This window comes from Chamaea fasciata, unplaced genomic scaffold (assembly GCF_029207755.1).
Source record: "Chamaea fasciata isolate MVZ Bird 193981 ecotype frontalis unplaced genomic scaffold, bChaFas1.0.hap1 SCAF_15, whole genome shotgun sequence".
In the NCBI taxonomy this organism is placed as follows: domain Eukaryota; kingdom Metazoa; phylum Chordata; class Aves; order Passeriformes; family Sylviidae; genus Chamaea; species Chamaea fasciata.
In genome coordinates, this window is record NW_027094100.1 from 9,505,835 (window position 1) to 9,529,759 (window position 23,925).

A 23,925-nucleotide genomic window follows, 5' to 3' on the forward strand; every position below is an offset into this window, starting at 1 on the left:
TGCCAGATGCTACAGAATGCTGTAGTTACAGCACTATGCACAAGACACACTTCCTTCCTAACACTGAGCCAATATTGTTTCTTCCACACTTTCACCTTTTTCTAACATGTGTTTTTCCTCACATTCTCAGTCTCCTTGCCCAGCCCCAACCCTTATACCCCTTTGGGAGAGCTCTCCTTCCTATGAGCTATTTCTCTAAAGCAGCTTTTGTACAACCACCACCTCCCTACGAGCCCTTTAGACTCCATCCCTTTCCACCCCTCTTCACCCTCTCGTTCCTGACCTACTGGCTCAGTGAATTTTAACATTTCAAGTTTGACAGTGCTGCTATTTTCCTTCCTATCAGCCCCATCACCAGTCCTGGTCATCCTGCCTGCTTCTCAGCTTCCCAAGCCAGACAAGGTGCACAAAACCTTACCTCCCAGCAAGTCCTGCAAGGGGACCCTTAAGAACACACAAGACTGAATTACCAGTCCTCACACCGGAATCCAAGCACAGAAAAAAAGCAGTAACCCAGATTCAACAGCCTCAAAGAGTCCTGTTCCCTATGGAGAATGTTTTTGAGGGAACTAAGCCACAAAGCACTGCAGTTTCTACCAAGAACCATTAAGCTGAGTATTCACTGGCTTCCAGCTTGGTTTGCCATGGCCAGGGGAATATGCCTGACACCTAAAGGTCTGCACCGCAACTGGTGTCAGAGTGGCCCACGGCTGAACACCAGCACGGTGCAGGTACAGACATCCAGGAGTGCTCAGGCAGCTGCTGGGAGAGGACTGGGCTGAAATGACCTGCAAGTTTTCAAGGCCAGGTTGGGTGAGGCTTTGACCAACCTGCTCTAGGAGGGTGTCCCTTCCCAAGGCAGGAGGCTTGGAACTAGACAACCTTTAAGTTCCTTTCCAACCCAAACCACTCTATGATTCTATGAAAAAGTCTGGTTGTACAAAGACAAAATAACAGAGTAAGGGACTGAGAAGTATTCTGGAACCTCACTGAAGGAATACTATAAGCTTGAGCTAAACTATCAGAAAACCTGCATCAGGCTGTGAAGATGCATTTCACTTCTATCTTTCCATGCACAACAAAAGGAGCTTTTTATTTTTTTGAATCCACAAGCATGCATGTCCAGAAGCGTTTTAAAACACTCTTCTAATAAGAAATTAAGTCACAACAAGAAAGAGATTAACAAATTAGAGGAGGTAAGAAAAGGAACTCAAAGTAGAAGAACAGAAGAGAGATTAATAAAGAACTATGCTGCTATCCTGCATTTAATGTGCTTGGAAAAATCTGCCCACACAGGTGCTGAATGAACACCCAGCAGCCAACTGTGACCACGAGCTTGCTGGAGCTGCACTTTCACAAGTCACATTCACAGGCGGTCATGCCAATTACTGCCACCCCACCCCCAGGGGAACACTGCCTTTGAAAGCCCCTATCCATTTCACACAAGCTCTATAAAAAGAACACGGAAAGAGTTTTAGTACATGTATTAACATGACAAGGTTGAATTCCATTAAAGAAATCCTGCTAAAGAAACGGGAGATGTGATTGACAACAAGCTGCACTGAGATTTCAAGGACGGGTGACCACATGGGACTGGCATCTTCAAAAAGCAGCACATAAAATACTGGGAATATTCAAGAACAGAAGTCAAGAAACATCACAGAACACTTAAAACTACAAATGGTGTGTGGTTAGCAGCAGACCATTGTCCCTAAATCTTGAGTCAGTAAACTCATTTATTTCCCTGCAGGCAATGAGTAAGGGATGTAACGAGATGCCCCATTCCTGGAAGTGTTCAAGGCCGGGCTGAATGGGGCTTTGGGCAGCCTGGTCTAGTGGAAAGCATCCGTGCCCATGGCAGGGGGGTTGGAACTTTATGAGCTTCAAGATCCCTTCCAACCCAAACCACTCCATGATTCTTTAGAGAGCATGCAAAAAAATGAAATTAAGGACACTTCAACTCTAAAACAGTCCATGCCATCAAGGTGCTAACAGATCACCCACATTTGTGAAAATTTCAAAGACAGCCCACAAATGGGTGAATGCTTGACATCAAAGCAGCTTCAAATTCAAGGTATTTTCAAATGAAGTTAACAATTATAGAGTCCTTTTCTCCTGAAGATACATGAAAACTGGGGTACAGCATTTACTGCTCTAAGAGCAGCGGCTGGCAGCTACTCATGTTTAGAGCTATTAGGAAAAAAAACTGCAAATGAGTTCTACAGCAACATTAATAGGCTGATTAAAAAAACATTAGAGCAATTACTTTCAGCAAGACTGCATCATCTTTTATCAAATGTGAATATAAAAAAAGCAGAAGATGTTCAAGAACAGCTTAACTAAAAGCATAAAATATTCCAGTCTTTCTTACTACATGAAACATTTTTAAACCACAGGCACATCAGCAAAATTCAAATAAAATGCAAGTATTTAACAACCTCTACAGAACAATTCAGAGTATCTAAAAGTCAGGAAGACAACTACTGTTGTGCTTGTTTTAAGCTGTCTGTTATGAAACAGAAGGGCAAAACTCAATTTCCCCCAAAATTGACAATAAAGTTTTAACAACTGCACTGTGTCAAACCATGTCAGGTCTGACATTTTCACACTTCCTGCTGTGCTTTCCCAATAAAGTTATTCATCATAGTACTTAGCAGTAGGTATAAAAATGCTGTTTATAATTTTATTTAGCTCTTTTCGTTATCAGCTGCCTGTGAAAATGCTGTCAAAGCCTCCCTCAGTGTTTAAATTGCACTTTAGTGAAGGCATATCAAAAGAAAGCAGAAAAAGTAACAGCTTAAAAGAAATTAGTATCAAAAGTTTTTCTCGACAATGCAGCTCAAAAAAATAAAGTGCTTTAATACCTTGCATGTATTAAAAGGCAGTATTTTAAAACCCATTAAAGAACTACCTGTAGTAACAATGTTCACATGCCTAAAACTTTCAGGACAGACTCCTGATTTCAAGGGGGTTTTGGGGGAATGTAAGTGAGGAATATCAGGAAGCAGAAGAATGACTGCAACATATTTAATGTCAGCTGACAGACAGGATCTGAAGTACAAACAAAAATCATTTTCCAGCAGACTTCCTCATCAATTTCTGCTTCCTCACCCTTCTACTCCAAAAATCTATCCTGTAAATATATTCTAGTTATATTTTGAAAAGTTAATGAAACTGAGCTCCAGTGATTCTGCCAAGCACCTGCTGATGCACAGCCTGATCTATCCAGACCAGAAGATTACAGAGGCTACCTAGGAGAATCCATTTGTTCTGAAGAAGCATCAAAGTATTTCCCTGATCTTAAAATTTGGCAAATTCTCTAAAGCTTCTAATAATACCGTAGTTTTGTGCTATCAGTTCTTCTGAAACACTCTTAGTATTCACCACTTAGACTTTACAGTTTTAACTGACTACAGTATTTCACTTCGTACATTATTCAGATGTTTACTGTCCAGGAGGCAGGTTGGGACCCACTGTATTCCATCAAGTGGTCCATTTCCTAAAGATGGCATTTTAGATAATATCAAAAATGGTTTTCAAAATAAGATACTATTCAAACTACATCACTATTACTGAAGATACCGGTTTTGCTTCAGGCAAAAATCATGACAACACTCTCAGCTGTTCAAATTAGCGTTCTACATAAACCCCAACATTCACCAAAAGAAGAACTGATGGGCAACAGCTTCGCTTAATTAAAAGAAAACTTATTTGGATACTCTATCCAGTGTTCAGTACTGCAAACAAGCGCATTTTGGGCTGGCTAGAAGAGCAACAACTCGGTAGCTTCAGTCCTTCCAAGTTTTGATGGGCAGATTAAACAGCGTTTTTAGGAACTGCACACTGGAAAACTGTGACTTCATGCAGTTGCCAAAGCTGCCCAGGTGCACAGCGAGATGGCTATGCAGCTGTTCTGAGATTCAAGGCAATGCTGTAACCAAACACTGTCAACTATCGCTACCCTCTCTGTAAATAGTTAAGGAATAACACCTTCACTCATCAATACACCCAATCTACTGGGATCCATGCTGCAAAGCACATTATGCTTTGCTGAGCCGTTATTCAAGCCAACACTCTAAGAGCGTGGATTTATTTAATTTTCCTCTGGGCAAGCTCTTCCTCCTCGTTTGTCAGAGCTCTCTAGGAAAGCCTGCCCAGCCCAAGCAAGGACCAACCACCCGGAGCGAGCGAGGGAAGCGTTACCTCCGTTGATGGGGACGGGAGCCACCAGCAGCCCCTTGACCTCCACCTTCGGGGAGTCCTGCCCGTAGCGGCCACGGTCGATCCGCAGCAGCGTGGGGCCGCCGCGCTCGGGGCTCAGCACCGTCACGTTGATGAGCGCGGTGTAGTACGCCTGGCTGGCGTTGTCGGCGCCGGCCGGCCGGACCCGGCCGTGCCACAGCAGCAGCGACAGCAGCAGCAGCACGGAGGAGCCGCCGTTCCAGTGCTGGCGAGCCCACCGCCAGCTCATCTTCGACTCCAGGCGAGCCGACGGCCGTCACCGGTTGCGTCCGCCGCTCCCCCGCGGCAGCGTCGAGCCCCGCACGCCCGGGTGTGTCCTATCCCATCTGACAGCCCGGGAGCGGAGAGAGACCAAAAGCAGGCGGAGCGGGGAGGAGAGCTCGGGCTCATGCCATGGGAGGAGCCAGGGGAGTCATGGCAGGTCCCAGCCGAGTCCGATCCGCCGCCGCGGCTCCCCGGGGGAGGCTGCTCGGGGAAAGCCGGGCTCTGCCGGTCCCTCGGGGCTCCGCCGGTCCCTCAGAGCGCCGCGCTCATACCGCCCGCCCGCCTCCGCGGGGGAGCTCTGGCGGGCGAGGGGAGGGGAGGGGAGGAGGCGGGGGCGGCGCTGCGGCCCCCTCCCCGCGCAGCCCCTCGCCAGCCCAGAGGAGGCTGCCGGCAGAAGCCGCCGCTGCCGCCTCAGTCGCGCTCGCAAACAGCGGCGGGGCTCGCCTCGGATTCGGCCCGCCGCGCCGCCTCGGTTCGCCTCGGGGCTCGTCGCCGCCTCAGTGCGGCTGGCGGCGCAGCTCAGTGCCCAGCCCGGCGTCCGCAGCCGGCAGCCGTCGCTTCATGCTCGGTTCGCCCCGAGGGCGGCAGGGCCCCCGCACCGTCCCGCGGCTCCGCCACCGGCTCCGCGCCCGCGCCTCGACTGCAGCTCCGCGCTCTGCGCAGCCGCCGCACGCCCCGCCCCGCGCCACGAGGGCGAGAGGCGGAGCTTGGGCTTGGACCACGCCCGCGGGGAGGCGGGGCCGGCACAAAGGGCGGGGCCAGTGTGTATGATGTCATTATGGGGCGTGGCCAGGGGTGGTGGGAGCTGGTCGTGGGGGTGGATGGGAGGGCGCCGGGGTTCGGCGACCCGCGGTTCCGTAAGGAATTCGGTCACAGTATCGCAGGACCGGTTAGGTTGGAAAAGACCGCTGAGCTCATCGAGTCCAACCTGTCACCAAACACCACCATGTCAACTAGACCATGGCACTGAATGCCACATACTTTGTCCTTCCTTAAACACCTACATGGACGGTGACTCCACCACCTCCTTGGGCAGTCCGTTCCAATATCTAATCACCTGTCTGTGAAGAAAGTCTTCCTAATGTCCAAGCAAAACCTTCCCTGGTGCAGCTTAAGATGCTAGGACCCATGGCTCCTCAGCATCTCTTCAGAGAAGTATTTCTAGCTCAGGAGTGCTGATCACCAAAAAGATACGGAGTTTTAAAGCTTATCAGAAATAGGGGGTGAAAGAGCTGTGTGCGTGGAAACCAAGTGGGATGTGTTCAGTCTGCCCAGGTAGAACTGAATGGGCCTTTGGGGGAGGAACAGCACAGCCTCTGTGCCAGGATTCGGTCACTCCTACCCTGTTTGGTGTTACTTGCTTCTGACATACTAAAATGGGAAATTGTACAAATACTCAAATATTGTTAATAAATATTAATCCCAGGAAATACTGTAAAACAGGGTTTGATGAATGATCAACTAACATAATTTTAAGAATTTCAGCCTCTTGGGAGATGTAACAAAATAGTGTAATGGCCTCCTTGGATTTTGAAAGGCAAACTAACTGAAAATTAGTTACAGCAACGAGAACTATTACTGCAGGACTGTGAGTTAGGATATTTTCTAAGTTTCTGAAAAAATGACTGTAGAGCTGTTCTTTTGAGATATAGTCTCCTTGGTGATATCCTCAGCTGCACGGGAAGGCCCTCAGATAAGCCTGGTGTTTAATCTATGCATTTTATTAACCAGTTTTCTTCTGGGAGCTTTTGCATTTTATTCATTTGTGATGCGCCTGGTCACACACACACATAAGATAACACTGTCGAAGCACAGTCTGCTTATTTCATTGAAATGCAAGTAGTTTTATCCTGCCCTTGGAGAGATCTGTTCCATTTCCAAGGAAAGCAGCATGCTTGCAAACCGGCATCTCCGAGCAGAAGGGACCTATGGACTCTGCTAAAGGCATGTGTGGTTCTGTAAAATCGTCTGAGAAGCTGTTTCTGCAAAGCTTTGTAGAAATGTCAATACAATCCAGGAAATAATTCTGAAGCAGCCACTGAATGTTCTGCTTACTTTTTTTTTTTTTTTTTTTTAATTAATTTTGCCCTTCTTGGTACATGCTGGGTGAGGAACCACATGCTATTGATTGCCTCCTCATTTCACCCAAACTTTCACCCCAGCCAGAGGGTGAGAGCTGTTGCTCACACACTGCAGTGTGCAGAACATGTTTTGGAGCTGTTCTTGTTTCGATTTCTCAGCACTAAGAGCTCTGCATCATTCTGATGCAAACTCATGTGCTTTATTGCCGAAATATCCTCAGAAGGGGCCAAGAAGTCCTGGGAGCCTGAAGGATTTTTTTGCTATCACTGTGCTGACCTTCAGAGAAGGATCTCAAAGCCCTTTTGAAAAGCGTTTAGGAAGGATTCACTGGCCATATTAGAAGCAAAACAAGGGGCCCAACCAGAGCATCCCCAGTTCTTTCCTAACCTCATGAAATGGTTTTTATTTTGCCCGGTCCGGTTTCCTGTGGGCTGTATTTCTAATGGTGCTCCAATGCCTGTGTGAGGGCTGCATCCTTGGCTCCATCCCCATCCCCATCCCCATCCCTGCTCACACGGTTGGAGGCTGTTCGTCACCTGCCTCCCAGCCTGTCCTATGAATGCCCTGTGGATGCGCTGGAAGGAAGGTGAGGAGCAGCCAAGGGGGGGATCGCTGGAGACTTCCAGGCCTGAGACCCCCAGGACTGAGGTGACAGGGAAGGGTCACGGCCCCCAGAAGAGGAGCAGCCAAGCACTGCTCTAGGATGCACCAAAATAGGATATTTCATCAGTAGAACAGCTTCAATCTCCTTGTTCCCCAGACGGGCAGGCCCCTGGATGGACAAAGGAAAACGAAAAGGTCGTTTTGGATGCTTTCACCCCATAGTGGAGCTGGATGAAGGGATGCAATGGAGAGGGGAGGAGATGGCCCCCTTGTGTCCCCTCAGCTGTCTCTGCCACTGACGGCTCCTCGGAGGACATTATTTTAGCCAGGCAAATGGTGCTGATGCCTTCACGGGTCCACGCAGTGGCAAGGAGGGAGCTGTGCCTGACCGTTCCTTAGCGAAATGCTCATGAATCCACTCGTGTCCCATTTCACAGCGAACACCTCGTCCAGCCGCGGTGCCGCCCTTGTCTTCGCTGTGACACAGCCACCAGCCCGCCCGCCATCTTCCCGCCGGGGCCCGCGGGCGCCGTGGGGAGGGCGCCACCTGCGGGCCGCCGGCGGCACCGCCAGGAGACCACACGGGGAGGGGCCGGTGCCGTGAGGGGAAGGGCAGTCGGGAGGGGATTTGGTGCCATAGTAACAGGGGGTCCGGTCCGGGGTGTCGGTGCCATGAGGAGAATGGGCGTCCGAGGCGGGGTTGGATGCCCTTGGAGGGAGAGGGGTCCTGAGGGGGTTGATGCGCTGAGGAGAAGAGGGGTCTATGGGGGTTTGGTACCACGTGGAGAAGGGGAGTCCGGGGGGTGTTGTTGCCTTCAGCAAGGGCGTCCGGGAGGGGTTCCCTGAGGAGAAGGGAGGTCCGGGAGTCTCTGGTTCCCCTGGTGTGGTGAATGAGGACAGGAAGGCTGGAGACCTCCAGGGCTGACACCCCCAGGGCCGAGGTGACAGGAAGGGTTGTGATCTGGGGCACAGGGCTGGGTGCTGTGTTTGCTTCTGCCAGCGAGCTTGGCCAAAGAGAATATGACTTCACCATAAGAAAAGACAGAGTTTCATCCTGGATGGAAATGCCACAAGATCCAGCTGTTTCCGAGAGGATGCAGGGAAATGCAAACGGACACAAAAGTAAAAATAATAAACCCAAAAAGTGCTGATGGCTTAGGCCGGGGCTGGGCTGCCCCAGGGGCAGAAGTGGCCCCAGGAACCAGAGAACAGCTGCCAGTTATGATTTTATTCATTTTCACATTTAGATATTACAACAAAACTCCTAATGACAAAGGATAACAAGTACTATAGGAGGAGAGGAAAGGAAGCAGTGTTCTAACTGGTTTGATATATAACCATGAACTTCCAAAGACAAGACTCAACGTGAGTTACAATCACTCACATACGCTCACTGGTAGGAAAACTCACATGCAAATACCCACACACTCACCCACAGCACACACACACACACACACAGAGACCATGCTTTGTACTCACACATCACCCCTGTTTTAGCCTACTTGCTTCAAAGGCAGCCCATTGAAACACTGAATGCTGCTACAGCAACAACGGGTACCAGATTAAAATATTGCAATATAAATGTAGTGTTACTTGATACACAGAGTTTTCTTCAGAGACACACGTGTATTTGCAAGTAGGGGACCCAACACTTTGTTTTCAGGAGGGAGGAATGTCCTCTCAACACCAACACTTTGTAAAGGAAAGTGAGACTGAGCATAGAGTGGAAGCAGCCATTTTAAAGGACAGTGATGATGATAAATAGCTTAGCTTCAATGTGGAGTTCCAGTAAGAAGCCCAAACAAAACAAAACAGAGAGTGCATTGTGAACAGAGCAGGCACAAGTATCGAAACCTGGGTTTTAAACATTGAAATACTCCCTTGCTGCTGTGGAAAGATAGACAACATTCCTGTCTCACATCTTAAAACCAAAACAGACCAGCTTCACTTCATGATTATCTGGAGACCGTAAAAATAAAAAGCCAGAAATAATTCAAGAGAGTGGGAAGGGTTATCAGGTTTGTACATCCAATTTTAGTATACCTTTAGAGAGCAGAAGTACAATTGTCTCAACAGCTCTTCAATATCCCATACTACAGTTGTTCTTCATCAGCAGGAGTGTCTGAAGAGGAGCCAGCTTTTGCTCCTATCAGGCTGCATTGTTCATACAATGCTGTTGACACAGACACAATAGGATCTGATTCCACCCTCCATCTAGATGGTGCAAGAGAGAGAAAATAAACTTCTGTGGAGTTGAAAAAATCAGATGACACAGAAGTGCTTTCCTGAGGGTGAAGCAGGGGATCGTTAACAATTGTTTTAATAACCCTTCTCCACAAGGATGCTTGTGAGCATTTTACAGCTGAACCCAGAGAAAAAGTGCAGCTGTATTGGCTGGATGTCCATGCTGACAACCAGCCTGGGCACTAAGATGCCTCTGTCCTCTTTCTGCTGAGGAATCCTGCCTCTGCCCAGCAAATGTCATGCTTTGCTGGCACATATCTGTCATGTGGACACACCTTACATATGGACAGGGACCTACAGCTACATTGAAATAGTTTTTTTTTTTAAACTATTATTTTGTTTGTAGTCCTCTTTCTTGGGCCCTCTCTCAGTTGGAGCTGTTTCCAGGCAGAGAACTCTTCATGGAGCACTGGAACAAGAGAGTCTAGGTCCTATGGATGCATATCACCCAGCGAGCAGCCTGAATTTAGCTCAGCTAGTCACCTTCTACCCCTGTCAATAATGCCAGTGGAAACCTTTAGCAGCACGAGTCTTACGCAGCCTTCCTTCTGCCAAGGGAACCACCGGTTCAAAAAGCAGGGCAAGATGAGGGCAGGAGAATTTGATCTGGCCTACACCCTGTTGGCTGTCCTACTTCGTTGTCCTGGCTCATCAGCAGCTCCTGCCAGAGGGTTCTTACTGAGTCGTAACAATTACTTAAAGATGCTTAAATTCCTGGCAGCTTCAGGGGATACCAGTAGAAGTCAGGGAATTCATTGTCATATGCAGTTTCCAATTCCACATCCTGAGCCAGTTTGGCTCAAGCTGGTCTGGTTTTGTGCCTCTTTTTTGCCATGGAAATTGCAGCCGTGTCATCCTGCTGACACAAAAAGGGAGTGGAACATTGAACAAGCTGCACAGGCTTAGAGAATCTGAATGACAGGCGTGCTTTTCCCATGTGCTAAATAAATCTCCCCATTACACTTCTGTGGAGAACTATAATTAAGACTTGGCAACATCATCCATAAGGACTCTCAGGCTTACGTAGTGAAACGCATAAAACCCTCTGCTGGAAAAGAAATACAGTTTGGGAAAGCTGTACATCTGACAGGAAACACAGTTTTGCAAGTCCAAACCCTTGGCTCTGTGACAGAGGTGTGGCCCACAAGCAGTAATTCCCTGGTGCTGAGATGCCCCGGTGCACAGAATTCTGCCAGCCATGGGCATGTGGGAGAAAAGATGATGACAAGCTGTTCAAATGAGCCTTTTCACCCAGACTCCTGTGGTAGTGATGTAATCATGCTCTGTGGCTGAGCTCTTGGATTGGGAGCAGGATGGAAAGAAGTAGGTGGGAAGTGGTGAGGCAGCAGTACAGAAATCTATAGAGAGGGGCTGCCGAGGTTCCCCAGAGCTCTGAATTCATATGTTATCTTTTAGAAACAAAAGACCAAAGTGAGGAGATGTTTCCTCAGCAAATAACTCTCAGTCCTCTGGAGTCAGGTATGCTCTGCTGGAAGCTCTGCAAAAGAAACTGGAGAGGAGCCCTCTGGTCAGACAGTGCCTCCTTTGAGTCAGGGAACTTGGGAGACAGGAAAGGTAATTGTGCAGAACTGTCCATCCAGGAGAATCAGGGCTTGAACCCTGGCCAGGTGCTGGGCTTCATGTGTTCAGTGATGTCAATACACAAGGGGATGCAACCCAGAGCACCTTACTGCTGGAGCACTGTTCCTTCCATTGTTTCCAAAATGCTTTGCAGCAGCTTGAAAATAAACATTTCACTCCCTGCCCTTTTGATCTTTTTCCTCCCAGCAAATTCTATGTTTAGAAGCCAGCTCAAATTAACCTAGCTTTGCTTTAATTTCTCACTCGAGCAACAAATGATCTCAGCACCATTCTGGGAGAAGGGGAAGGCAAGAGCAGCAGACCTGTGAGTAACCCCCTCCCAGCAGATATCATAAAAGAACCTGTTTCATACATGGCCTGCAAAAACATTGCTGTTTATCTCACCGGGAGCACTTTAGCCATCAGCCGATGACCTACTCAGTACTAGCTGTGTTGAGATGGCTAAAATAATCCTTGTGATAAGGCAGATTGGCAGGTTTCCCCCCAGCAGAGATGAGAGGGGTATGGGTGTTGCTCGCAGAGGAGATGGAGAGGCTGGCACCTACTCAGGATGAGCAGCATGCATGAACATTTACAAAGATCCCTCGGGATCTCTCTGTACACCTCTTTAAAATGTCCTGCTCTTGCTGCTAATACCGCTAGGGATTTCTTCCCTTTGATTCTGCTCCACAGCTCAGCAGCTGACATCATGATGAAGGGAGGAGGAAGCAATCCAAGGAAAAACATTCAGGCTGCACACCAGGAAGAAACTTGAGACTAAGAGAGATCTATTTATATCTGACCTGAAATGGGCTTTCTGAATGGGAAGCTGATCTGAGCGGAGGCTGGATGTTAGGCAGAAGGTGTCATAGTGCTGAACACAGGCACCCACTCTCCAGCCGAATTCATCTGTCTGAGGTGCAGGAATGAAAGAAACATGAGGAATCAGTGAGATGCTCTCTCCAGTCGTGGCACAGGGAAGCTGCGGCTGGAGGTGCTGCATGGTTCATGCTGTGGTTCCAAGGACATCAGTGTTCCCCGTCCGTTTGGGGTAGGTTCCCTGTTGGGTTTGGACACAGGTTGAAGGAGAAGCTCTGAGTGACCCTGATGACGTGCATGGAGGGCCTTGGCAGTCGCCTCCAGGGCCTGGTGCCATTAGTACTGCTCGGAGAAGAAAGAAGTGTGGAGAATGGGGGGACTGGCCCCCTCTCCAGGCGGGGTGCAGCTGCCATCCTCAGAGTGTTCCGACAGCTCCCCGTATTCACTGTTGTAAAAAGTCTGGCCTCCGACCTGGGACCCATACGACGGCCGACATCTGCCCCGCAGGTCTGACTGCTCCCCTGACAGCTCCATGGTTCGACTGGGCCCTTTACTACTGTGAGGGAGAGAGACACAGAGAATTAACCTTGGCACTCCTAGAAAGCCTCTCTCCTGCTTAGAGAGATCCCATCATCAGAAAATCGCATCTTCTAATGTATGCGGCAGAGACAGGGTCAGGAATGGACTTGCACCTCCATTTCAAAGCACAAAACCAGGCCTTGCTCTAAATCTAAGCACAGCCTGTATGCTCTGTGACAAGTCTACACATAACCTGGCACACTTACTTCAGCTCTTCCAGATACCTTTGGGATACCTTCTGCTTAGAGGGAAGGGTTGGGACCCAATGAGTAGGGAGAGATGAGAGACATTGCCTTAATTGCTTCTAGATCTGGCAGGAATAACAGAAATTGATACAAACCAACTGCCAGGATGGGGGAAAGGAAACAAAGGAAGATGATGATGATGTGGGCAGAAATCATATGTCCCATTTCAGTGCCTGCCAATACCAGGTGGCTGGCAAGAAATCACAAGAGCAAGGGCAGGGACATATTCGAGGAGAGGTTTAAGAGTAGTGTTTTCCAGGAGATGGGACACCAGGTGTAGGAGACAACAGGAACACGCCTTAGGGAAAAGAGGACAAGGACAAGAAGCAGGAGATGGTTTGATACAAGAGCAGAAAGACCACAGGGCTATGGCTAAGAGAAAAGACTATGACCAATCTGATGTTGGGAGGCAGAGGAGGTGAGGAAGAGGCTTGGGACTGGCCTTGTCTACATATGAGGTGATATGGCTTGCTCAACACACTGTCACAGAGACAAGATCTCAGCCTGCTCTGGCAGAGATGAGCTGCACAGGTTCCCACCCAGTTTCAAAGCCTGGGTCAAGGACATTACCATCCATAAGATCCTCAGCTCTGAGAGTGCCAGCTCAACCTGCCAGACTCCATGTCAGCATGTGGGAATTCCTAAGGCCTGTCCCATCCTTGCACCACCATATCAGGGCTCTGTACCCCATGGGTCAGGGCTGAGGGAGGAAGGTGGCAGCCACATAGCTTCTGTCCATCCCATCTGCCACTACTTGAGCAAGCCCTGATACATTTCACTAGAAAATGTCAGTAAGCATTAATAGTCTCATTAACAACATCACTCCACTGTGTGTCATTATCTTAACAGGCACATTCCCATTGATGGGCACAGTTTATATTTTTAAACCCTAGAAAACAGCAGGCTTGTCTGTTCTTCCTGTGTTTTGCCTCTCAGTAAGGAGTACATGGACTTATCTGGCTCAGGGCCCACAGCTGAAAGCTCCAAAGCAGTGCAGCCTATGGGGAGATACCAGGAGCTGCCTCCTGGTCTCACTGCATTTGGCAGCAGGGAGGCTTCAGTGGCTAGGCTTAAGGAGTACCTGAATCCACCTTCTTTTCTGTGTCGGTTTTCTATCCTCTCAAATTCCTCAGATGCCAGAACCATCCCACTGTCTGTCTGATTGTCCTGGAAGGAAGCAACAGGAGTTATCAGTAACATCCCTGTCGACTGATCAGAGTGGGAAGGAAGGAGAAATCATTCAGGAGATGAGATCGTGTGTATGTTTGATGGGGAAGAAGGGCTAGGAGCACTTTACCAGCATGCTCCATAGTTTTCCGGAATCTGATTTTCTTAGGGACCTTCTTAAAAGCAGCACATAAAAAGGTAAGATTTGTGTGCTTAGTTCAGTGCCATCTTTGGGGAATAAAGAGTGCTCCCTGGCTGGAAGATGTATTACCATCAAATCTATGAGAGTTGATATTTTCCTCTGAGACTAAAGGTATGACTTCAGTTCTGCTGCTAGAGGAGGTATCAGTACCAGTCCAGTTCAGAGAGACCTGGAGGGTCCCTAATGCACACTGCCATATGGATCAAGATACAGGAGCTGCAGATAAGCACTCTGGGTTTACCTAGTCCTGGCAGGATTTCAGTGTGCTTAACCAGGCTGTGTTTGCAGATTTAAGAGGGTGAAGAGCAGGCTCTTCTCTGAGGTCCTTTATAGTCTCCCCGTTTACATATCTAACCTCCCTGTTTCCCACTAAGGCAGTGTGAACTGTGCTGGAGAGAAACCCCAGAGTGCCAGATGAAGAAATGAATGTGCATAGGACTGGATGGACCAAACAGGAATGACACAGACAGACTGACATAAGATAGGAGTGATCTTCCTTCCACAGTCTTAACAGTAAAGGTGTCAGAAAAGACTGCCCCCTGCTCAAATCCACTCAGATGCTACTCACCGGGTGTGCCTTGTACATTGTGTGTGTCATGGGAAACTCTTCAAATGTCTTTATCCTGGATGGACACCTGATCTGATTTCCTCCCGTCAAACAACCAGGGAATGAGACACAGTTGTAGTATCTGCCAACAGAAGCACACAGTAAAGACAAGAGTCAGTGTCCTGAATGAACAGGACCTGACCTCAATATCCTCACCGTGCAACCAAAGTATGCAGGGAGGAGGATGACCCAAATGGTGGATTTGGGGAGGGTAATGGGTTCACCTTAGACCTCTTAACCCCATACTGCTTCTGCAGTGGAGACTAGACTGACTGAATCAGGCCCCAATAAGCTCTCCACGTGGGATAAACAGAAAATGTCATATAAATCCCAGGCATCACATTATCATGGTCTACCAGAGAGGAGAGGCCTGGGACTAATTGTTTGGGTCAGTTAGGAACAGATAGGATGAAGGTCCTTACATGATACTCTGGCAGCATAGCTGCAGGAGAAGGAGGAATGTGATAGCCTCACAAATCAGCACTTCCTCATAAGCAAAATAAAGTAATTTTGATTTTATAAGCAAGAAGCTATGGCCTTAATGCTTGGATTGCACCTTATCACCTGGGATTTTCTGAACATGTGGGTTCTCCCCAAATCCCTCAGGTTCCCTTACAGGTCAGGCTGCTCGCTGCCTGCTGGGCTCTCTCTGCCCTTTTCAGAGGGGATTCACCTTGCTGCTAGGCTGTGGCAGCGTATTCTCATGTCAAAGTCCTCTTCATCTGAGTTTTGCTGGGCAGAGGAAGGCACCTGGGAGAAACCATCATCTTCTGAGCTGTGAGAGTCGTTCAGCGGGATGTAATCTTTCCCTTCCTGGTAGGAAGAACAGTAAGTGGCCTTACAAGAAGGGGAGGACTTTCCCACAAAAAAAGGCTCCACAGGCAGAAGCTGTCAGAGCTGGGAAGGAAAATTTCTACTTTATAAATTTTATTTCTCTAGGACAAAAAATCTGGCTGGAGATTTCTGTGACCTTTGTGTTAAGTAGCTGTGAGTGATGCATGGAGGTGTGTGTGAGCAGGAAAACAACTGCCCATAATAATCCCCTAATTCTCCAGTTTACATGGATAGAGTACTGTGCCCCAGGGCAATGTCATTTGTGGCTTAGTCATGCCTGTGCTGGGAACCTGTGCTGAAAGGTTAAAGTCAGGAACATCAGGATGAGACAGTACTCAAGCATTTAGCTATCATTTTCTAAAAGGGAACATCAAGAAAAAGTTAAAATCAGAGCTGCACGCTCATCACAGTTAAATGTCCTGGTGAGTTACCACATGGAAGTGATTAGTAATACTTTCAAAGAAATCTGTATTACTGACTGCTGTAATGTAACAGTTGTTTGCTTCACATGGCCCTGACATTTCAATCTGAGGACAGAGTTTCAGAAACCCTGGTCAAGTCCTGGTTTTCATTATGCAGGCATGTGGGAGGCAGAAGTACCAAGGCCTTGACTCAGCTAAAGAATTTAAAATAATCATCTGGGGATTAGGATGGAAGTATGAATGACGACTGAAAGGGCTCCTGCCCTGCAAGGAGCAGAGTTTTATGAGAATACAGCTAAAAGGCTGTTGCAGAAATGACTTCTCCAACAGCTCTGGGAAATAGACCCCTGACCCAGGAATCTCTGTTATTGGTGGCCTACGCAAATGTATTGCATTGACTATGGAGTCAGCTGAGGGCACAGTGAGGGAGCTGGTGATGACAGAAGAAAGAGCTGCCTGGAGCAGAGCAGGGACAGAGAGGTTTTCACCTGCTGGACATTTTCCTGAAGAAGGTTCCCCAATATCTCCACAAGGTCGGAGAAAGTCGGTCTCTCCTTGGGATCACCGTGCCAGCAGCTCAGCATTATACGGTAGCTGCCAAGAAGAGATGTTTGTTTTACAGCCCAGAAATCCCCTCCTGCCCCACTCCACAGCTCCCACCCACACGGTGCCCACTGGGACAGACAGTTCTTGCACTGTGAAAGAAACCTTGCCCTCCCCAGCACACTGGCAAGGTGAAATTACTGGCAGGATGCTGGTTTGTTGCCCACTTACTATAACATGGAACAGGGAGCTAATTCAGACCCCTCTGATACCCTTCAGAACAGGAAAGTACAGTGCTCAGACTCATGCCAGCATGGGCATGCAAGGATGCCTAGAGAGCTCTGATCAGAACCCATCTGCCTTGCTCTCCAGGCAATGGTCTAGAGTGAAGGGTGTGTTGGCTTATCCCCTACCCTGGCTAAAGGTCTGCATCCCACAGAGGGGCCTGTTCTGCTCTGTGCTGGGATCTGGTAGGTTTCTGCCCTCCCACTGAGGCCTCTGCTCTAAGCAGTGCTGGAATCCTTGAGGTTTCTGACTCACATTTCTGCTGTGGCATACTCTGGGGCTCTCATCCTGGTACCATCTTTGAGCCTCTGGCAGAACTCCTCATTGATCTGGACTCCAGGATATGGAGATGCCCCTAAAGAAGGTTCAGAGAAGGGTGGGAACATGAAATGTGCCATCAGAAACCAGTTGTTTTTAGACTGCCCTTTTGAGACTGCCCTTCATCCCAGAACACTGAGAGATGCGGTCACTACTCATACACAGTCCAATCCTTGGTGCTGCCTGAGTCAGGTTTCTCTGCCTCAGTGAGCTGGAGGCCACCAGTCTATGCCTGTGTCCCCATCACCCTGTTCATGGGTGGATATGGCCTCCATTTTTTTTTTGCCTACATTGATGTTGCATCCCATCAGTCCTTAGATGTGCTTCAGAATGTGTGTCCTGCACAGACTCACCCACAAACTGCTACATGGGTAGAGGTGTCTCCCTCAGCAGCACAAGACCCTCATTAGCACTCACCTAGTGAGAAGATTTCCCAGAGAAGGACCCCAAAAGACCAGACATCACTCTGGGTAGTGTAGACCTTGTCGAAGATGCTTTCTGGAGCCATCCACTTCAGTGGGAGACGGGCCTGCAGGAGGGATAGGCAAGTCACAAATGTTCAGTTGGGAACATGTCCCAGGACAGCCCTTTTTGTTGCAAAGGGATGAAATGGATGAAAGGAAATCAGATCCAATATCCCTCCTCCTTCTCTCCACTGAGGTATTGGTTAGGTCAGAGAGAGGGACACAGACACTGAAAGGGGGATGAAAGAGTACAAGGAAGGGTAAGTTAATGACAGGCTGAGGGGCAGAAGGAAGGAGACAGAGATCTGCTGGTGGAGGAGGGCAGGACATGTGTCATTGGTCCAGTGGCTTCTGGTTCCAGCCATGCAAGTAATTCCACTCCTGCTTTTTCACCTTTTCATCAAGGGGGCCTAATCTGTAAAGGGTTTGAGAAAATGGCACTCACACTGCCTTTCCTGACATAGTCCGGGTCCTTGTAGATGTCCCTGGCCAGGCCGAAGTCACAGATCTTTACCACGTTGTTTTCTGACAGCAGGATATTGCGAGCTGCCAGGTCTCTGTGGATGCACTGAGGGCACACAAAGAGGAAGGGAGAAAATAAGAGGGAGAGAAACGACAATCAGCAAGTGTACATCACCTCCATTCCCCCATAAGCCTGGTGTACATCACCTCCAGATCACTGAATCTCTCTGTGTGTCATCTGAAAGGTGGCTGTAGTCAGGTCTCTAATCAGGCATGCACAAAAGATCAGGTGAGCAAAGGAAAGGCTGAACTCACCTTTCGGGATGCCAGGAATTCCATACCACGTGCTACTTGGAAGCTGTAGCAGATGAGGTCTTCCATTGTCAAGGGACTTTGCCACAAGTCATCCACTGTCCAGAAGTAACAGAAAAGGATTAGACAATTGGTGATCTGTTGTCCTCTTTGCCTCTCTCTGGGACTGCAGCATACAGCCAGTTTCTCACTGAAATACAGTTAGTCCTCAGTCCTAACTGAAGTAATCAACTCCCCTCCAAGATTTTCTGCTCAGGTGGCAGAAGGTACAGGGCAGAAATCTCTTCAAGTGTGAGGAGAAAGAGTCCAGCCTCCAGCACGTGTCAGTGAGACAGAGTTGTGGGAAACAGGACTGGAAGGGACTTTGAAGGTCAGCTCATTATTTCTGTCCTAGGGAGGACTCAACAAGATCCCCCTCAGTTCTCTTCTTCAAACTAAAATACCCAAAGGGACTTAATTCTCCCTTCTGAGTTTCTGGTGTCTATTACAAGAGACAACAGATGATATAATAGCCTTGTTCAGGGAATTGCCATGCAATAGTTCCAAGGCTGGGTCCCTGCTCTCCACTGATACTCCCTGCCCATTCCCCAAGCTAGCCAAGACTAGCATAGTTTTGGTGGTCCAGGTGAGGAGCTGCTGCCCAGGCTGGAGTGTTACCTTCCTGGATGGGCAGTGCAGTGCGGCTCTTGTGCATCAGGAAGCGGTGGAAGATGGCGCTGTCACTGGTCCCAGAGCGGCCCCTCCTGTCAGCTCTCACTGCCTCCACGATGGACTGCACCTGAATACGCAGCCTGGGAGACTTCTCCTGGCAAGGGACCAAACCAAAACCCTCAGCAGGCAACGCACACTGTAACCCTTGCACCCATGAGCTGCACAGTCTCTTCCTGTTCTTAAACTGTAATTCTGACCTGGAAGCCTCTACCATTGCAGAAAGAAGGGCAGAGGGTACCTTTGTCACATTGTCAGATCACATTAGGCTGCATGTCTTCCTTCCCTAGATGTGGCACAGGTCCCTAGGGGCAAAGGAAGCCACTCACCCTGTAAGGACTGAATCCTTCCCTCTTGGTCCGCAGGTAGTTGGAGAGGTTTCCATACTTGCAGAACTCAACAATAACCATGAGTGGACCTGGTAAGAAGAGACCAAAGGTTAGGGCAAGAGGTAAGGGCTTGAGTTGGTCAGAATTTGCCACAACCTGTGTTATGTGCAGCCCCGCTGAGCTGTGACATCTGCCCTAAGTGCACAGAGTAACTTCCCCACAGGTCCATGAGATCACACATGTGGACAGCAAAAAGACACAGGGGACAAGCTCTGATTTTTGGGAGCAGGCACAGCCTGCTGCCCTGGAATATTTACCATTGGGTTTGGTACAGGCACCCAGCAAATTCACCACGTTGAGGTGATTCCCGATGTGAATGAGGATCTTCAGCTCTGACATCAGTGCCTTGTGCTCGCTTGCAGTAGCTCCCTCTGGAAACACACAGACCATGTCATGACACCTCCTTGCAGCTTTTCACTCCCCCTCACCACCTTTCTCTGGCAGTGTGTTAATGTGAGTCTTGCTGAGGAGGCTGTGACCTCAAAGCCTCGGTACATTTTGTTATTGCATGTTCCCACATGAAATGTTGAGCCTTGTCTGGAGATCCCAGGATCCCTGCTGTAACACGTAGGGTGCTCTCTGTAAGTGCAGGGACCCAGAACAAAGGACAACATAATCTGTGCCCAACAGATTTTTCTTTATGACAGTTGTGCAGTGAAAAACATCACTTGAGACTTTCATTGGGATGCACCCGTTTGAATCTCTGCCCTTTTGGCCTCCAAACAGAGATAACAAGCCATGAAACAATTCGAAAGAAAATTAGGAACAAAAGACATCTGATTCTTTTTATCACAGTGGAAGATAGAAGCTGTCTCAACTCAAACCCAGATATCTTTTGATGATTCCTCTTCAATAGCAAACACAGTGTTATGCTCCTGCCATCTGTCTGTACTGCATCTTCTCTCAAGCATCCAACTCACATCAATTCTTGACCCTCTGTTTTACCCCCAGGGTGTGTTCTGTGGTTTTGTGTGCCTTTTTCATACTTCTCAGACTCCCCATATGCATTTTGTCTTACTTGAGAGTTTGTAAATTTAGCCTCAGAGACAGAAGTATTGTCTTCAGCTGCAGCTGGTGGGCCAGGTGAGAGCCTTGCCTCAAAAAACTGTAAAACAGCCTTGCACACCAGGCTCCCCTCTGCTGTGCAGATGATCTGTACACTTACAACAGTAAATACTGTTCAGATGAGCCATAACACAATTTCCATGTACAGGCTACTTCTGGCCAGAGACTGCCTCAGTGTTCTGTTTGGTGCCAAATTACAGAATAATGTTTTGGATGCCTGTTTGAAAGCATGGCTATAAAAGTTTAACATCTCACTCTGGATAAACCAGGCTTTGGGTACAAAGCCAATTTAGCCCTCAGAGCTGGATAAGAGCTGCAACCTGCTTCCTTACCCAGCTCTGGATCTGGCCCATAAACACAAAATACAGGCACATTTGGAAGAAGGCAACTGGGAACAACACTTCCTTCAGTGGCATGCCAAAGAGGGGCTCTGGATTCTTGTTCATCCTTTGAGACAGATTTCATTCTTTGCCTTCGCAGAAAGCTAAACTCCCTTGAAAACTGAGTTCTCCAAGTCCTTGCTGTCTGTTCTGCCACTTCAGCCTCTCATGGCAGCTGAATGGAGCCAAAGAGGATCAACTGTGTTGAGGCCAAGAAGTCATTAATTAAAAGACAGGCATTTACAGGGTGAATGTTTCCTGGCAGCTGCCTCATTAATTGCTGCCTACAGACATTGCATGTTTTGCTTCACTGTTCACATACCTTTCAGCATTTTGACTGCTACAGTCTCACAGCTGTTACTTTTATTGATGCCAAATGCTGATGCTTCCACCACCTTCCCAAAGGCACCATGACCCAGGACTTTACCTATGGACAAGGAGAGTAAGTATGAAGAATGGCAGGTGCAGAAAAGGCAGAATAGAATGAAGGAAAACAAAAATCCCAACAGGAAATCATGGGGAGAAGAAAGAAAAAACATCATAAAGGAAAAGGAAGGAGTGGAACGTGCCCTTTCAGGTGGCTGCTTGCTGTGTTGGTGAGAATAAGAGAAAGGACGATGGGAGGAACTGAGACAGAGCTGGCATGGACAAAGCAGAGGAAGGAAATGGCCATGCAGAAGTGAGGGGCTGCCTGTCGCTCTCGAGCAACAAGTTGTTGTGTGTGGGAAAGGTAAGCAATCCCTTGCAGCACAGCAGCCAGGACTGATGTCACTGCTCTGTGCCTCAAAGGTAGTCTGCTGCCCTTTAAACTCTGCCAGACAGAGGGAAGAGGCTGCAGGTAGGTGTCTCAGCATGAAAACAATAATGGATGCAACCCTGATCCTGAACTCAGGGTACCTGCTGTGAACTGGGCTGTTCTGTCCAGATTCCCCCTTAGAAAATATGGGGATGTGTTTTAAACCATGCCTCAGGGGTCTTCTGTTTTCAGTAATACCTGTGTGGATACACTAAGGAAGTCTGGGCTTACAGTTGGCTCACACCTGTGTACAGTCAGACCTGAAGAGATTTCCCAGGCATTGCTGGGCTTTAGGGACAGCCTGGGGAAGAGGATGGGAAGCCTGAGGCAGAGAGAAAGCATTAAATACACAGAGGTGTGTTAAGAAATCTGAAGAGTGAGTTTGTAGGGCTGCAGCATGCAGTGGGAGGGAGGGGGTGTGGCTCACCTAAGCGCAGGCGGTCTCGTGGGAACTCCCACTTGCTGGAATCATAGGGCAGGTACTCGCACTGCTCCTCCAAGGGCACTTCGCCAGGGTCCATGATGATGGACAGGTAGCCTGTCTTGATGTCTGCGTGCGCCGGCTGAAGGAACCAGCCAACACCAAGGGTGAGGAGGTGCCCTTCCTGCCCTGGGTGCTGACTCCCAGATGGGATTTGGATTCATTGCCTGCCTTGACCTGCTACCCCCTCAAGCAAAGGCCATTCCCTGTCACCTCCTTTACCACAGCCCTTACTCACCCTGTCCTTAGCAGTGAGAGCCCTGGAAGCATCACTCAGTTACCTCCTTTTAGCAGGTGCTGTCACGCAGCCCCACATTACAGCACTGGTGTTGCCCCAAGCCCTGATATGCCATCCCCTCTGCCTGAGGCAGTCATGGTCACGTACCCTTTTGATGTTGCAAAAGATGAGAATAAGTAAGATCCAGAAGAAAACAGCAATAACTCCAGTCCCAATCAGGATGACAATCTCCACATTGGTCCTGTCATCAGAGCCTATGGGGTGGGAGGGAAATCATATCTTCAGAGATTCCCATTCCATGCTCCAACTCAGGCATTCCGTATGGCCTGCATCAGGATGTGGGGTGACTGGAGACATGTTTGCCTGAGCTAAACGTGCTCTGGACTACAGATCCTGCTGTGAGAGCCCCATGCCACCAGCAAGGCCAAGGGGCTTTCACTGCCTTCCACTGTCACAGGTAAGATGCATGGGAGCTTGGCCATAACTCCTATTCCACCCCTTCACATCCCCAGGGATGTTGTTGTGGCTGCTGGTACCTTCCACGGAGACGCTGGCTGAGGAGTTCACACAGCCCTTAGCGTTGCAGACGCTGCACAGGTAGAGCCCAGCATCCTCCTCCCTCACCCTCTGAATGCTCAGCCTCTGGTTGAAGTCTGCCAGGTCAATCCCTGTAAGGCACAGAGGGTTGTGGTGGTCACTCACAGGGAGGGAAGATAAGTACACTGGACTCAGGCTCAAAATAAGGCTTGTGATTTTTGGCTGATTCATTTTAGATGGCAGAATGACACTGCACCAGCTGGTAGAGGCTCTTCTCTTGATGGCCCCAGAAATACCCTGGAGGGGCCCTCCCCAGGCGGTGTATGGAGGGTACAAATCCTTCACTGAACATGCTGAATAGGGACAGTGCCCAGGCAGTCCAGCTGGTGTGTCAAGTTCTGCTTCAGCTTCAGAACCTGTTCCTTTCCCTCTGCAATGCCTGGATCTCTGCATGTTCCTTCCATGAGATCTGGGACAGTCCCTGCATAATCAGAGATGCCAGGCACCGGGCTGAGAGTAAGAACATGAATGATTTCTCTCTCTCTGCTCTCCGGCTGAATGTGCACAAGCACAGACAGTGTTGAGCCAGGTCCTAGGGCAAAGACTTGGCCAATGAGACCGCACAAATTATAACAGAATGTGATTAAAACCAGGGTCTGGCTGATTCAGAGAACAGGTGCCTTTGTCTGGGCACAGCAACTCCCAGCACCCAGCAGTGGTCAGCTCTCCAGCTGCTGGACACACTGCCCTGCCTGTGATCCACCCCCAGCCCACTGTACCTGACACTTCTTCCACCAGCTTCTCGTCTTTGTACCAGCTGATTTCAGGAACGTGGTTGCCGTCCACCTTACAGCGCATCTCTATGGAGTCGCTGACGTTCACCCAAATGTCTGTCAGGTTCTGCTTGAGGCGGGGGATCTCCAGGGCTGGAGGAGCAGCACAAAGAGGAGGAGGGGAAAACGGGAAACTGATTGATCAAAAGAATATCTGTGTTCCTGGGGGGCTTTGGGTCTCTGACCCCTGCTGAAGGGTGTCTTGAGAACCCAGGTGCCCTGC

The 23,925-nt window shown here is 48.9% G+C and overlaps 2 protein-coding genes across 4 annotated transcripts in view; both read right to left on the reverse strand.

Annotated features, from left to right (window-relative positions):
• Window positions 1–5,133, reverse strand: part of RNF130 (ring finger protein 130) — a 55,348-nt gene extending 50,215 nt beyond the window's left edge. For 2 of the 3 annotated variants that reach the window (XM_066196875.1, XM_066196876.1), the window contains exon 1: window positions 4,204–4,567. In XM_066196875.1, the coding sequence (XP_066052972.1) occupies window positions 4,204–4,471 (268 nt within the window). In that variant the 5' untranslated portion in view covers window positions 4,472–4,567. Of the gene's footprint in view, window positions 1–4,203 lie in introns of all 3 variants that reach the window. The other variant, XM_066196877.1, reaches the window with a different exon arrangement.
• A 3,130-nt stretch (window positions 5,134–8,263) lies between these two features.
• FLT4 (fms related receptor tyrosine kinase 4) overlaps window positions 8,264–23,925 on the reverse strand; it is a 57,593-nt gene continuing 41,931 nt past the window's right edge. Inside the window, exons 14-30 of the mRNA XM_066197106.1 lie at window positions 23,649–23,795; window positions 22,869–23,000; window positions 22,480–22,586; window positions 22,041–22,176; window positions 21,140–21,244; window positions 19,630–19,743; window positions 19,313–19,401; window positions 18,933–19,080; window positions 18,279–18,373; window positions 17,947–18,069; window positions 17,455–17,566; window positions 16,975–17,074; window positions 16,380–16,485; window positions 15,309–15,448; window positions 14,597–14,717; window positions 13,741–13,826; window positions 8,264–12,391 (exon numbers count right to left, since the gene is read on the reverse strand). Of these exons, the coding sequence (XP_066053203.1) occupies window positions 12,172–12,391; window positions 13,741–13,826; window positions 14,597–14,717; window positions 15,309–15,448; window positions 16,380–16,485; window positions 16,975–17,074; window positions 17,455–17,566; window positions 17,947–18,069; window positions 18,279–18,373; window positions 18,933–19,080; window positions 19,313–19,401; window positions 19,630–19,743; window positions 21,140–21,244; window positions 22,041–22,176; window positions 22,480–22,586; window positions 22,869–23,000; window positions 23,649–23,795 (2,081 nt within the window). The 3' untranslated portion in view covers window positions 8,264–12,171. The remainder of the gene's footprint in view (window positions 12,392–13,740; window positions 13,827–14,596; window positions 14,718–15,308; window positions 15,449–16,379; window positions 16,486–16,974; window positions 17,075–17,454; window positions 17,567–17,946; window positions 18,070–18,278; window positions 18,374–18,932; window positions 19,081–19,312; window positions 19,402–19,629; window positions 19,744–21,139; window positions 21,245–22,040; window positions 22,177–22,479; window positions 22,587–22,868; window positions 23,001–23,648; window positions 23,796–23,925) is intronic.